At 38.8% G+C, this 16352-nt stretch overlaps 1 protein-coding gene across 1 annotated transcript; it reads right to left on the bottom strand.

The window, feature by feature from the left end:
- Window positions 1–4098: 4098 nt before the first annotated feature.
- Window positions 4099–5153, bottom strand: LOC100951704 (olfactory receptor 52K1-like). The gene has a single exon (XM_003780949.3). It carries the CDS (start codon window positions 5113–5115, stop codon window positions 4171–4173), a length of 945 nt encoding a protein of 314 aa, XP_003780997.1. The 5' UTR covers window positions 5116–5153; the 3' UTR covers window positions 4099–4170.
- Window positions 5154–16352: the final 11199 nt, after the last annotated feature.

The following is a 16352-nucleotide window of genomic DNA, read 5'->3' as shown; positions in this document are numbered from 1 at the left end:
AAAAAAAAAAAAGACTTGAGATCCAAGTCAACTTAAAAAATGGGGAGGAAATCTTCTAAAAGAAGAAAAGCAATGAGCCAAACTCCAAAAAACACTTCTTAAGCTGGACGAGGAGTTGAAAGCACAAATTGAAATGTGGAAACAGGAACTTTCAAAGACATTTCTGGTAAATGGACAGAAATTCAAAGAGCATGTGATGGAACAACAAGAGATGCATCAATTGAAGAAGAAAGCGCCAAGCAGGAAAGACTCAGGAATAAGATGCAGACAGAGATGCTCCTGGGGAGTGCCCCTCCAAGTGCCCAGCCAGCAGAGAGGACTGATAGCCAACGTGACAGGCAAAGTGCACAAGCTGCAGGCTGCTGCCACATCCAATGATGTAGTCAGTAATAGTAATAGGCCTGGGGACACTATGCCACTCCCCTGTGTCTTGATTCCTTCCTTCTAGTTGTGAGCCAGTTGCCTCTCCCACCAGTCCAGGGAAATAAACAAATTGTGCCAGGAGGCATGGAGCCAACAAGGAGAATCTGGAGCCTATGCTGAGTAGTGATACCCTGACTCAACCCACCTTCCACTTCAATTCTGTTGTCAGCCCCTATTCTGAGTTTCCACAAGAACTTTCAGACCTTTCCAAATCTGATGCTGCCTCTCAAGTCATTAGGTCAGCCAATATCCAGTCCTGAGAAACCTTGAAGTCACAGAGCTGTGGCTTCCTGTGGCCAGAATGCACCTGATCATGTGAGAACAGTTATGTTTTTCATCAGTTCAGGTATGAAAATAGCTGCCATTACCAAGGGCTTAATTTAAAGGCATGAGTGTCAAAGATGAAAGTACATCACAGATGTAGTATGTCCCAGGAGATTTGGTTTTATTTTGATTCACATTAAAACTTAGTTTTTTTAATAAAATGTAGTTATGTTTTAGTTTATAAGTGTAAATTTTAGCATATAGAACCTAATTTTTTTCTCTACCCCTGAATTCCACTTGAACAAAGGCTTATTTCACTATTTTATGGGGAAATGAGCAACTATGCCCATCCTTAGGGTATAGGATTACTAATGCTATTCCCAAAGCACTGTTTTTTATTCTTACTGTCTTATTACTGTTCTTAGTGTTACCATTATATATTCATGTCTTTATATTCATATTTATTCATATACATGCTTTGTTTTTAAACTATAGATTTTTTCAAATAAAATGTAAGTACACACACACAAAAGAAGTTACACAGAGGAATTCAGGGGGATTTGAAGAGGTAAAGTAAATGTGTTTGCATTTGTTGAAATTGCATATTTACAAGGGAGAAGGTGCAATATGTATGTGGGGTATTTCCATAATCACTTATACAGAGTCTGATGTACAAAGCACTGTTTTTGGCATTCATGATGAAGATAAAGATGCTGTTGTTGTCAGGCTCCTTAGAACTCATCATCCTGTATGTATTCTAATTAATAAGATATCCAACCATCCTGAGGTTAGATGAGAATAGTTTTCTGAGGTCAGTGATACCTTATCCAGGAGTCTGGTAGTCATGCTTTGTTTGGTGAGATGTTCTACATGACTATGCATGTTAGAAGCGGGGTATACATATGGGAAAAAGACCCAGTCTCTTACCTCAAGATCTTTCACTTTGTGATACGGTGGGCACTTATGGAAGGACAGATATTGGAGAACAAAAACAGAACTTGATGCACTTATTAGGATTCTTCTGTAGCACTAGCTGATGAGATGTGACTAAGGCTTGAATAAGAGTGGTGGAAAAGGAAATGTACCAGGTAGCTTTGACTTTAATTATAGTGAGTGATCCAATGGTACTTGTTGATGGGTTGAATATGACTCAGGAGGAGGAGACAAGGAACCAAGTTGCCTTGATTGCAGGTTGAGCAATTGGATGGATGGGATATTGTGTTCTGAGAGATGTGTGGTAAATAAAGGAAAAAAGTCACAATTTCTGCCACAGACATGACAGATTTGATATATCTGAGATTGATATGAGGAGATATCAAGTAGGCAGGTAGATAAACTAGTCTGGTCTTAGAGCTTACAGGAAAAGTATGTAAATTAAAATTTGGAATTTCAGATATATTTATACTATCAACAGTAAACCAGTAGACCACCTAGAAAAGGGTAATGCTGAAGGATTTTCAGCATCAGTATTCTTTGTTCTCTTCCATAATTTAAGTTTTTCTTCTACTATTAGATAAATTTCTTCCACTAAAACATGTTATTTCTCTCTTCTTAAAAACAAACGAATGACTACATACACTCTTGAACGTACTTTCCAACTCAGCTAATGACCTGTTTACTTTCTGGCCTTTGCATCCAAAATCCTCAAGGGAGTTTTTTGTGTTAAGACTTCAGTTCCTCTTTTATCTCTTCTAACTCAATCAAAGTAGACTTTTTTTATCTGTATGGTAGCATTTTTATTTTTATTAACCTGGATGAAATTGGAGAGCATTCTCCTTAGTAAGGGATCATAAGAATGGAAAAACAAGTATCCAATGTACTCAATACTACTATGAAACCTGTAGATAAACAAATACACACCTACACAAGGGAAAAATACAAACTCAATAAGGGCAGGGGGATTGGTGTAAACTCACCTAACAGGCACAATAGAGAGGTGTATGGCACACCTCCTAGGGTAGGGGCATGACTATAACTTGGACTTTACCCAACAAATGCAAACAATGTAATTATATCACCTGTACCCTCACACAACCCCAGTGCAGCCTTCCTCTCCTGTCAGAGGAGGCTGGGAAGGAGGGGCCTAGGAGAGCTTCTTGCCTTCTCCCCAAAGCACATGGAAGCAGAGATTGATGTACTTGAAGAGAGTCCTTGGGGACCCATGGAAAGCTCCTTCCCCCAACCTGGCCTGTTGGTAAGATTTTTTCTTCTTTTGTACTGTTGTCTAGGTATAGTCCTGTTCATGTTTGTACCATTTGGGGCTGGCTGACGTTCTTAATCGCAAGGGGTCTTACAGACCACTGTTAAGAACCTTATACAGTTCCTTCTTCCTCTCAAAGTAAAAGCTCAAGTTTTGAGAAAAGAAGTAAAATAATTTGACATTTTTTTTTAAGTTTTCTTTGGCTTCCATCAAAATAATAGCACAAAGAGGTGAGGATAAAAAGATGGAGATTAAAGACTCTATCATATTAATCTAGGCAAAAGAGAATGGTATCTCTGAAACAAGTGATAATAGAGTACTGAGAGTTAATCAGGTTTTTGTATTTTTTTATTTCAGCTGGTCCCTAAGATAAGATGAGGACTCGATATGGGAAGTAGCTGAGGGTGCCTTACCTTTCCCACTCACCACAAGTATGTCACCTCCTTCCTGTTTCCCTGACTCCTGGCTCTGTTCACAGTCCTCAGTCTGTGAAGTACAATTCTGGGCCCTTTCTGGGCCTTAATGATGAATGTACCACCAGCCCCTATAACAGACTTGGCTGAATTAGTAAATAAATGAGAAATTCAAATACTGTTGTCAACATAAGATACACCTACATGCAAAGAGTTGCATGCCATATTTTAAAAAGTCAGAAAACATACCTTATTCAAATTACACAATGAGAAGAATTGGTAAAACAGAAGTCAAAGAATATATAGACTGGCTTAGTCAAAAATCACTTTTAATAATCAGAGCTGTCTTGTATGAAACATGCAGCACTGGAATGTTATGAACTACCCAGCACTGAGAGTGTTTAGTCAGAAGCTGGAAACTACCTTTCAGAATGACTGAGGAAATATTCCTACATTAGATGTGCTATTGCTTCTCACACAAGTCCTCAGTCCTCAGTGGATAGTTCACCAAAATCCCAGTGTCTCAGGATAGGTCTTCAGTCTTTTCTTCAGCAAAGGAACTTGGAATATCTTTCTATTTTTAGGTGAAGTCATCAGGAGGCCAGTTGACCAAGACTATGTCAAGTTATGATTAGAAGTAAGGACTCTGTGAAGGGTGGACAAGGACAGCAGTTTGAGTCTAGAAGCTACCAGAGAGCACAGATCCTTGAGTCCTAAATAGACTGGGTGGCTCTAAGTTTCAGAATATTTTTTTTCCATTATGCTAGGAAAAATCTAAACATGGAGATTCTAGCACCCCTTCACTTCCCATCATACCCAGCTCCCACTTCCAGCATGCAAACCACCCTACTCTTTCTCCTCACTGTCCTTTTACACATCCTTTCTTAAGAATAGTCCTAAGACTCGCTCACGAATCTGCTTGGTCTTGACACCATAGATGATGGGATTGACCATGGGTGGGAAGAGCATATAGAAATTGGCGAGGAGAATGTGGACATGTGGAGCAGCTCTGCGGGCCACACGGTGCATAACTGAGGAGACTACCACAGGTGTGTAGAAGGCTAAGATGGCACCTATGTGAGACACACATGTCCCAAATGCCTTGTAGCGGGCTTCTTTAGAGGCAAGCTGTAGAACTGCCCGAAGGATAAAGATATAGGACAGGATAACAAAGAGCAGATCCAACACCACAATAAACATGGCCACAGCAATGCCATAGATATTATTGAAGCGCGTGTCCCCACATGCCAGTCTCACCACCGCCATGTGTTCACAGTAGCAGTGGGCAATCACTGGGCCTCGGCAGTAGTGGAAGCGTCTCAGCAAAAAGGGGAGTGGAATCATCAGTGTCACAGCCCTGGCCACAGCAGCCATGCCAATCTTGGTGATAAGGGCCCCAGTCAGGATTGTGGTATAGTACAGAGGCTTGCAGATGGCCACATAGCGGTCAAAGGCCATGGCCAGCAATACTGCTGACTCCATGATGGAGAAGGAGTGAAGAAAGAACATCTGGACCAGACAAGCATAGAAGTTGATTTTGTGATCTCTGAACCAGAAAATAGCAAGCATTTTGGGCAGTGTTGAAGAAGAAAGGACCAAGTCAATGGCTGCCAACATGGCCAGAAAGAGGTACATGGGCTCATGGAGGGCTGCATCAGCCCGAATTATGTAGAGAAGGGTGCAATTTCCAAGCAGGGCTAGAGTATAAGCTGAGCAGAAGGGGATAGAGATCCAGAGGTTTAAGTGCTCCAGGCCTGGTATCCCCATCAACAAGAAGAATGCTGGATGGGTTGTGGTGATATTGTAGGCTAACATGGCCACTGGAATTCTCTTCCTCCTCCTCTGCTTCCACACAGCCCTTCCAGAGAGTCCAATATCAGCAGAACTATGGTTCTCAAGTTTAAACTCTGATCATTCATATGGAAGGATTAGCTTTTCTTCTCATTTTTAGACCTTAAAAGGAATTAGAGAATAATCCTAATGTGCATGATGATTTTGCATGGTTTTTGCCTTCAAGGTGCTTATAAAATCACTGGGTTGTTGGATACTAGTTCTATCAATATTAGTGGTCCTTTCTGTGATCTGCATATGGCCAAAGACAGGTTTGCAATAGATGTAGATTCCTGTTTAATTCAACTCTTACCCCTAAAACATTCACTGTCTTTCTCTATCTTCCTATTGCCCTCCAACTCAACCTATACTTCTAAGTCTATTAATTTTATTAATTTTTAATTAAAATCATAACTATATACATTTATGAGGTACAATGTGATGATTTGATATACAATGTGGAATACTTAAATCAAACTGATTAACATCACCATCACTTCCCCTATTTTTTGTGGTAAGACAATTAAAATTTACTCTTAGTTATTTTGAAATACACCCTTGTATTGAGCACATTAGCTGAGATCCCACGCCCTCCCTCCTCCCCTCCTCTCTCCCACCTCACTCCTCCCTCTTGCTAGACTATATTTGTGTTTTATCATTTGTATGATACTCCTAATTGTCAAAGGAGAGTTTATATCCTGAAATGCCAAACTTGGCTATAGGAAAAATACATATAGCCAGCATGTTCTAATCATTCACTTACCTACATATTTGAAAAATTTTCTAGCAGGGGTACCTTTGACACTCAGAAATCTCTCCAACTAAAACCCGAACTCCTTCTAACTTGAGAACATGAGAGGCCCTCTTGTGTCCCCTACACAAACTTCAGTTTAAATTCCATCCCTTCATTCTTCTCCTTTTACCCAGTTTCCTCCCTGGTGTTCATAACATTCAGAAGAGATGTCCCTTCACCTTTATTTGTAATACTGACCTCTTCCCTTCGCACTATTCTTTTCCCATCTGAGATCCTTACTTTTCTTTTTCTCCCTTTCATTGTCATTTGAAAAATCCTTAAATATTTGTTTCCCCAAATTTTGACCTGTACTCTTTTTTTTCAATTCCTGCCTAAAATTTTTCTTTTGAGGATTTTGAGAGATCTTTTGAAACACAGCACAAATCTGAGAACAAGTGCCAAATAAATGTGAACAGTTTTTTGAATTAAGGAAATGAAAAGTGAGGTGATTTAGTGACAGTCACAATGGTTGGAAAATGTCAAAGAGTAAACTTCAGTTTTGAGAACTCCAGTTTCCTGCCTTTGGGTCCAATGTTTTAAATCACTATACTCTTCCACTTCCATCTTGTTGTTCCATAAACACTTTAAATCCAGCATATTCAAATTACAGAAATATAAATCAAATTCATTACCAAGGTATTGGGAAAAGCTTTGGAATCTAAAGACGTGGATTTAGGTAATGATTGTGCCATCAATCTATCAACAGAAATTAATATCAGTCACTGATATTTTTCAGGTTTTAACTTCCTCACCTATAGATGATAGCAATAACCATACCTCCTGTGATCATCTTTCTGAATTTTGTGAGGGAAGATGAAGTAATACATGAGAACAGTCCTCTTAAACTTTAAAGCATTATTTTAAAAATGCTATTTGTCATTATAATCTTTTCCTTCCCACACAAATCTGCCCACTTTTCTAAAATATTTACCTTGACTAACATCAGCACAATCCTGCATTTCTTGGCCTTATCTCTCTCTCCATCTTACATCCCTCAACTCTATTTCCCTTCACTGCATAACTTGTTTAAAACTTCGAGTCATTCTCTACTTCCTTATCTCTTAATTTTCAGTCCCTTCCAATGAAGCTCCCTTCTCAACTACTTTCCTTATACCGATCTTGTCATTGCTTCTTTATTCTCCTCCTTTTCCCTCCTCTTTTGCTTCTCTTTTATTCTCATACAGATTCCTTTTGGCATTTTAGGCACCTATGTTCAGGGAATTCTCAAATGTATAGCTTCTACTCTGACTTCCAGACTAGCACATCCTACTGTTCATTGGACATCTTCACTCAGATGTCTCATATGCGTCTCAAACAAAATAAAGCCAAAACAAAAATATCTCCCCATAAACTGTTTCCTCTCCTTAGCTTGCCCAGCTTAGCACATATTACTACTATTCATCCCATGTCTAGTTCAGAAACTGAGGGGTAAGCCTTAATCAAGTCTCTTTCTTCTTTCTTCACATCTAATTTTAAAAGGCAAGTGTGGTCAACCTATAAAAATATGTTTTAGTCCCTCCTCTTCTCTTTTTACCCTGCCAACACTCTTATTTAAATCACCGTCTACTATGTGGACTACACAAGGCTCCTAAGTAGTGTCTGTGGTATGAATCTTAGACCCTCTGTGATCCATTCTCTGCATTGCAGCCAAAAAGACCATTTTAAAAAAGCAAATTCTGTAATGGAGGCCATGGTAGGCCATGATTTTCATTGAAGGCCATTATACTTAGAATGGAATCCTCATTACAGCTCTGGCCTATAAGACCCTGCATGGTCTGGTCTCTACCCACTTTTTAGCATCATCTTCTACCTCTCCATTATACTCCAGCCATATGGCCTTCTGACAGATGCTGGAGCTCACAGAGCACTTTCCCAGTCAGTGATGGTGGCCTTGAGCCTATGCCTGAACTGCCTCACCCACTCTCTTCTCCTCTCCCTGCCCTGTATCTCCCCCAGCTCACATTTCTTTGTCTCTTTCTGGTATCACCATAAAGGCCTGCTGACCCTGTCCACTACAGTGTGACATACCACATATGTTATTTCCCTGATGAACAGCACTTATAGGAACCCTTTGCAAGAAAATCAAAAACCACTAAACAGGCTTGCAAACTTCCTCTGCCTAAACAGTTGGCTTCATGCCTTCCATTCCTCTGAATATTCATCCCAGGTCCAACCACACTGGATAATCTGACATTTCCTGAGAGAATCATGCTTGTAGCTCAAACCACTTATCTGGAATGCTTTCCTCTGCCCCTTGTCATACTTGGCCAAGAGCTGCCATCTTCATGGGGAAGTTTTATCAGACTCTTCTAGGCATATTTTCTCAATCACTTCAATAAAAGACTCATCAATACACTGAATCAAGTATCACATTGAGTTTCAGCTGTAGCACCTTTACGTGTGGCTCTCCATTCACTGGGCTATGAGTGCTTTGAGGACAGGGCTGTGACTTATTTGTTTCTATATTTATAGACTCTATTGAGCAAGGTTTGTGCTCAGTGGATATTTTTTTTTAATGAATGCATGAAATACTCCTTTCCTGGAAAAATCTCCTCCCATGCCATTGCTTAATATATCATCATATGATCCAAACTGAGACTTACCTCCATAGATGAAAATTCTATGGAATTCCCCATTAATTTTCTACTACCTAGATCAGAGTAAAAGCCCTCTTCCTATTAGAAACCTTCCTATTAGATACCAACTGTGTATCTACACATGCTCTCTAGGACTTAGCTTTGAGATACACAGCATGGAAACCCCAGGATGATAGGGCTGAAATTATATATATATAATATATATATATATATGTACATATATATATAGAGAGAGAGGGTTCAAAAAATGTATACACACTTTAAGAAAGGCAAAAACTGTATTAAAATTATAATACTCCATATCTACCAATAATGTTTGTTATATCTTGTGTCTCTTGTAATTAGACTTAAAATAGTAATCACTGGAAGGACTGAGTCAAACATGACTTGAGTATTAAATTTTAATATAGATTTTTCCTTTCTTAAAATGTGTATACATTTTTTGGCACCCTCTGTATATGTTTACTACCACTGTATCCATGACACCTATATAGGCACCTACAAGCTAGTTCTTGACCACATGAAAGAATGTATATTCATTCACTCGTACATGTTGTTGCCCTATCCAAAATGAATGTCCCAGAAGCTCCCCTGGAGTAGCCTCATCTCCCTCCCTCCCTGTGTGCCCCTGCTGGCCACCTGGGTTCTCCAGTTCATTTACCTTCAATCTCGCATATTTTATATTGTTTAAAATGCCTAATAATCCAGTGACCTTTCCTCTTCCCAAATTCATCTGAAACACGGTTCTAGTTCCATTCACAAATCTGACTCTGCTTATCTTGTCTTCTACCCAACACCCTTAAATCTGCTTGGCAGGAGTACATTGTCCACTCCTTACATGTCATTGCCCTGTTTGTTTCCTGACTCATAGCCAAGATCTCAGAAAATGACAAAAGGAAGCCTGTGTTATTTCTCTGTCTTCCCCAAAAGTTCATGGGACTTCATACCTAAAAAGTATATAATCATTGCTGTCATCTTACGTGGCAGGCTATACCTTTATGCTGAGAAGACCTTACAATGAATGATAGATTTAAGGAAGTGAGTTCTATTCCACATTTTCTGACTTCTTCAGGATTGGGAAGGAAGGGTACATGAGAGCTGGACTCTGCTCTGAGCACCCCATGGCTCTTCCCCCAACCTAAACCAATCCCTTTAAATATTAAACACTTTTCTCCCATCTCAGGATCTTTTCTCAGCCTTTGAGCAATCCCTCCAATGATTATTATTTTTGGTCTGATTTATGCCAGTATCCTCATCATTCTAGCTTTTTCTGCTCATCCAGGTAATATACCCTAACCCTGATCTGTGCCCCCCAGGAGCCAGCTGGTCCCTGCACATGCACCCCTCTCTGGTCTACTCACCCTTGGCCCATCTCTGTCAGCCACCTTGCTGTGCCCCTCTGCCTCCCAGTCTTCCCCTTCCACCACTGGCCCAATGTGCTCTCACCCCTCTCACTCCTCTGTGTGAGGATCAATTCATTCACTGTAAGCTTCAGGAAAAACCAGTGCAGGTTTCCTCTCTTAGTGTAAGTATGCTGGGAAAGAGGGAGTTGGAGAGGAGGGTATGTCTACCTCCTCATAATTAGCTACTCTTTTCCCAGAAGGAAAAGGAAACAGCAGGCCCTGTCTCTGAGGAATATCCCAAGGGGTCCCAGGCTGGGCCTGCCTCTTCTCTGCAGAAACTTCAGGGGCCTTCTCTGTCCCAGATTGTAGTCTCCTGAGATTCTTCATCTGGCTTCCTACAGACTCTGCACCCTTAACATTCTGTGCATTCAATCATGCCCCAAGGCAGAGCACAGTCTTACTCAAATAATCATCATTCCCTTTTCCACCCCCACCTTCCCACCCTGCAATACCTACTGAGAAATAGAGCGAATGGCTGCTGCTACAAGAATTCTCTGATTGTGCCTTAGAAAAGGTGGGGTTCAGTCATAACTCAGTCAAGGTTATCTGTTAGTTGTGTTGTTAGTCTTATTTTATTCAGAGTTTGTATGTTTTATCATTTTGTGGACAGATCTGTGAGTTAAAGTAATGGGTGAAAGATCTAGGCGTCAGTCTTACTTTGCTTGTGACCTTGACAAAGAACTTAACCTCTCTGTTTTGGGGGTTGTTTCTTATTGTGGGGACAGTAATCCTAGTCCATCCCACCTAACAGGATTGGTATGATCCAATGAGTTAACTAAGAAATGGTTACCAATGTTATTAATTATCCTAATTATTAACCACTAATAATACCAAAGAATTAATAAGTCTTTCCATTACTAATCTTAGAGCTTGCTATTCTGCCATGTTCAGGAGAGTGGTCTTCACAGGAGCTTGTGAAGCTGGTTTTCACAGGAGCTTCTGTGCCCTTTAGACATAGAAATAACTGTCCATGAGACATCCCACCAGCCCTTACTGAGGCTATATCCTGTTCAAATCCCCTCTCTTCCCTCAGAAATATGCAGATTCCCCATCAGATGCCCTTACTCTTGTTCCTCAGAGGTAATAATAACCCCTTTCACCTGGAGTCTACAGAATACATTGGGTTGAGGCAGGACTTCTACACAGGGCTTACATTGTTAAAGTTTGAGTTAGGCTTGAGAAACAGACTATATAGAGGTGTTGGACCTAACTTGAGGTTCATTACCTGATAATTGAGAGCAGTCAATGTGGAAGATAATCAGGCTGCATTAGGGAAAGAATGTGGTAATTCTATGCTTAATTATTTTAAGGGACTACCCTACCGTTTTCCATAGCAGCTACACCATTCCTGCATTCCCACCAGAAATATAGAGGGTTCCAAATTTACCACATTCTCCTTAACACTTACTGTTTTCTGGGCTTTGTTAATAGCCATGCTAGTGGATGTGAAATAGTATTTTAATCTGCTTCAATTTGCATTCCTTAAGTCCGTGGTCCTTTTTTGAAATGAATTGTTGCAGGAGATGGGAGGTGGTATTGTTGAGTTATAGGAGTTATATATTCTTGATAGTCATACCTTATTAGAGATGTGATTGTAAATACTTTGATTCTGTAGGCTGCCTTTCTACTTTCTTCATGAGTCCTTTCGTAAACAAAAATGTTTAATTTTTATGATGTCCAATTTATCTATTTTTCTTTCATTGTCTTTCTATCATTGTACTTGTATGACATATCTAAGAAATCACTGCAAAGGGTGATTTCTTATAAACACCGACTCTTATGATTTCAGATCTTATTTTCAGATACTTGATCTGTTCAATCTATTCAGATCTGTTCAATCTGTCCCTATCAAATAAGGGACATTGAACTGGGCTTCATGAGTCCCAAGAACATGCCCATAGTCAGCATTCTCATGAGTCTTTTCTAAAGCCGTGGACTATGCACAGTGATTATACTTTCTCTCTCTTGCTGATGCAGCATCTCCTCAAGTGCTGTTTGTATGAGACAGTTCACTCTAAATCTTCTTGGTGTGACCATTAGTAGGTTAAGTAACAGCTCCTAGCCTTTTGTTCTCGCCCTTAATAATGGGAAAGTTATCATGAGATATTACGTACAAGATGTTTAGCAAAGTGCCTGGAACCTGTTAAGTCCTCAATAAATAATTGTTATGGTCATGTCACTTCTAGCACCTGCATGTCCAGATTTCTAGCAAGACCAGGGAAATTTTCCTCAAGTATATACTCAGATAGTTTTTCCACCCCTTGTGTATTTTTTCTTCTTCACCCTCAGGGATGTCCATGATTCTTTATGGAATCATTTATGTCTTCTTTATACAATCCCGTATGTCTTCTTTATACAATCCCGTATTTCTTGTAGACTTTGTTCATTCCTCTTATTTCTCTGTTCTCTTTGAAGGACTTATTTAATTCAGAAGTGTTGTCTTCTGGATCTGAGATTTTTTTCTTCTAATCTAGCCTATTCTTGAGGCTTTTCACTGTACTCTGTACTTCCTTGAATGAATTTTTTTATTTCCAGAAGCTGTTTGATTTTCTTTAATAATTCAATTTTTTTGGTGAAGTTTTTCGTAATCGAAATTTTATTGGTTGTGTTGAGCATCAGTACAGACATTTCAATTTGTACACAATTCTTAACATATGTACCAAAAATCTTAGAAGCCACTTATTGTAATTCTTTTTTAAACAGTTATTCCAGTGACTTTCCAGATTAAAATTTGGAGGCAAATTTTCCTTTAAAGGATATCAAGTACCATTGTCTTCAAATGTTGATAAACTGTTACATAAGTCCCACCAATTCACAATTTGCCATATATGCTACATGCTCAAATTTTCAGTCCTTCACAGCACAGTAACAAAGTTATTAGGAAAACAGGAGCACCACAACCAAAGATGTTACAGAGCGGACACACTCCTGACAGGGAGAGCCATGATCATAGGAGTGGTTTTCTTTAGGAAACAATTCTACTAAAAAACAACATTGAAATAGAAGTAATTTAAAATGTTTAAGATATTAAAAGCAGGGCTGGGACTCTCTCCACATTGCCATTTAGTATACTTTGCATTACAGGATATAAAAACTAACCCCCATCTATGGAACATTAAGCTCATACCCAAGATAGTCAAAGCCTCCCAGAAGTCAACATCCCACACTATTTTCTGGTTGAACCAAAAAATAAACAACCAGTGAATGATTTCACCTCTTTAAAAAAGCATGTACACTTTAAAAATGGGAAGAGGTGAGATTCCCTCCTTCTTAAAAGCGTTTCTAGAGCTACTAAAAAACGTGCATTTACAAAATAGTTGATAAAAAATATTACTCTGGATTGTACAAGAACGAAGACAGGGACCGCTGATAAACGTGGTGTGTGATGGCTTCTTTCTCTCCTGCTTCATAAGTGCTGGACACTCCTCAGTTTTAGTTTCTCCGATTTCCACAGGTAAATCTTTATTTTATTGGTTAGCGACTTCGGCCTGCTTTCTCTTTGCTCCCTGTTTCCCTTTTGGTTGCACTTTTTCTTTGAAGATTTATCCCTTGATGCTTTCTTTTTTGGCTTCATTTCCACTTTTGCAGGAGCAGGTTAGCTGACAAGCGCGCCGACCTCCTCTTGGGCTCTTCCTTCCCTGTCCCTTCTGCAGAGCTGACCCTTCTCTTCCGAGTCTTGGAGGCGAGCAAGGCCCGTACCGGGTTTCTGCGGCCCCGGCCTGGACGCTGCCGCTCTTCCCTCTGGAGATGTTGAGCTCTTTTGTGAATTTTTTATTCATTTCCTTAATCTCGTGTGTGTGGTTTCTTTGTGTTTGGTTTCTATTTTATTTTGTATCTCACTGAGCTTCCTTACAATCCACATTCAAAAAAAAAAAATTTTTTTTTTTTTTTTGAGACAGTCTCACTCTGTAGCCCTCGGTAGAGTGCTTTGGCATCACAGCTCAGAGCAACCTCAAACTTGAGTCTTGAGCTTAAGAGATTGTCTTACCTCAGCCTCCTGAGTAGCTGGGACTACAGGCGCCGGCCACAACACCCGGCTATTTTTTTTCCTTTTATTAAATCAATATACATAGATCATGAATACATTTATGCCTGTGTGGAATTCCATGTGTTGGTTTTTTTGTACAAATTGGAGTGGTTCCATCCAACTAATTATCATAGCTTTCACCTCATTTACTTAATCACTGTTTTAAGACATTTGTGTTCTATATTTGATAGACTTGACTTGTACCCTTGAAATATGCTCCATAGGTGTGGTCCCAACATTTACCTTCCCTCTATTTTTTGGTTGCAGTTGTCATTGTTGCTTGACAGGCCCAGGGCGGCTGGAATCTGCCAGCTTTGGTGTATGTGACCGGTGCCCTACTCACTGAGCTATGGGCACCAAGCCCACATTCAAAATTCTTTATCAGTCATTTCAATAGTCTCATTTTGGGTGGTTTCCCTTGGTGGGAGTTAGTGTTTTCTTTGGGGGGATATGTCCTTTCACTCTGATTTTTTTGTTTGTTTATTTTCGTGTTTCTGGAGTTCTTTTGATGATTCCTTCTCATCTGGAAAAACTGTTGCTTCTTATTTTGGAATTTTCTTTTACTTAGATAATGGTATGCCCAGTTTAATCTCACGTTTGGGGTGCCTGCAACAGCAATTTTGTCCGCTTTTTAATGCTGTTGGGTTTTCTGCTGTTTTTGGTTTTTAGTTGTTTTGAGTTGCTTGTAAATTTTGAATGTTAGTCCCCCATCAGATGTGTAGTTTACAGATATTTTCTCCTGTTTTGCAAGTTGTCTGTTCATTCTGTGCATTATTTCTGCTGCTATGAAGAAGCTTTTTAGCTTAATTCCCATTTGTTTATTTTTGGTTTTGTTGCTTGATCTTTTGAAGCCTTAGTCATAAAGTCTGTATCTAGACCAAAGCCAGAAGAGTTTTCCCTTAGGTTTTCTTCTTGTACTTTTATAGTTTCAGGTCTTACATTTATGTCCTTAATCCATCTTCTCTTAAGTTTATTTTTGTCTCAGTTAGGGACCATATGGCAATATACATATAGCAATCCAGTTTCCAAGCATTATTTATTTATAATGGTATCCTTTTCCCAATGTATGCTTTTGTCAAAGATCAGTTGGCTATACATATGTGGATTTATCTCCAAGTTCTCTATGCTATTCCATTGCTGTGTCTATTTTTATACAAATACCATGCTGTTTTGGTTACTGTACTCTTGTGATATAATTTGCAGTCAGGTAACTCGATGCTTCTAGCTCTGTTTTTTTTTTTTTTTTTTTTTTTTTTGCTTAGGATCTCTTAGGCTATTCAGACTTTTTGTTGTTTCATATAAATTTTAGGATTGTTTATTTTAATTCTATGAAAAAAATGATGTTATTTTGATAGTTACTGGATTGAGCATGTTCTTTGCAGCATGGTCATTTTAATATTAATTCTTCCAATCTATAATGATTTTCCATCAGTGTCATCTACAGTTTCTTTCATCAATGTTTTCTTGTTTCCTTAAAGACACTTTTCATCTCCTTGATCAAATACATTCCTAAGTATTTTTTTTTTTTTTTTGTAGCTATTGTAAATGAGATTGCCTTCTTGGTTTGGTTTTCAACTAGACTGTTATTGGTTTATAGAAATGCTACTGACTCTTATATGTTTATTTTGTATTCTGAAACTTTACTAAATTTATTTATCAAATCTAAGATTTTTTGATGGAGTCTTTAGTGTTTTCTAGATATAAGATCATATAATTAGCAAACAAAGATAATTTGGCTTTGTCTTTTCCAATATGGATGCCTTTCTCTTGCATGATTTTTCTGGCTAAGACTTTCAGTTCTGTGTTGAGTAGAATGATCAGAGACAACAATGAACAACTATATGATCACAAACTAGAAAACCCGTCTAGATTCCTGGAAACAAGCAACCTGGAAACATATCACCTCCCATACAAACATACATGAACCAGAAAGAAATAGAAAACCTGGAGGGATCAAAAACAAGTACTAAAACTGAAAAGTAATTAAAAATATCCCAATGAAGAAAAACCCAGGACAAGATTCATAGCTGAATTCCACCAAACATGGAAAGAACTAATACCAATCCTCCTGAAACTATTTCCAAAAATCAAGAAAGAAGGATTCTCCCTAACTCATTTTATGAGCCCAGTATCACCCTGATACCAAAACCAGACAAAAATACACACATAAAAATAAAAGAACAAATTAATATCCCTAATGAACATAGATGGAAAAATCCTAAACAATCTGAATACCATAGCACATAGAAAAGATAATACTGGAGAATGTTCTTCTGAGCAAAGTATCACAATAATGGAGGAAAAAGAATCCAATGTACACATCCCTATTATGAAACTAATTTATACCTTTTATATGAAAGCTATAACCAAATAGCCTAAGAATATGGGAAGGGGGGAGGGAG

The sequence above is a fragment of the Otolemur garnettii genome, unplaced genomic scaffold (genome assembly GCF_000181295.1).
Source record: "Otolemur garnettii isolate 467f Iridium unplaced genomic scaffold, OtoGar3 scaffold00001, whole genome shotgun sequence".
NCBI lineage: Eukaryota > Metazoa > Chordata > Mammalia > Primates > Galagidae > Otolemur > Otolemur garnettii.
The sequence above is the reverse complement of the archived record's forward strand: the minus strand, read 5'-3'. Positions and strand labels throughout refer to the sequence as shown.

Excerpts from the sequence above, each read along its gene's own strand:
- LOC100951704 (XM_003780949.3), bottom strand. The coding sequence starts at position 5,115 with ATGTTAGCCTACAATATCACCACAACCCATCCAGCATTCTTCTTGTTG.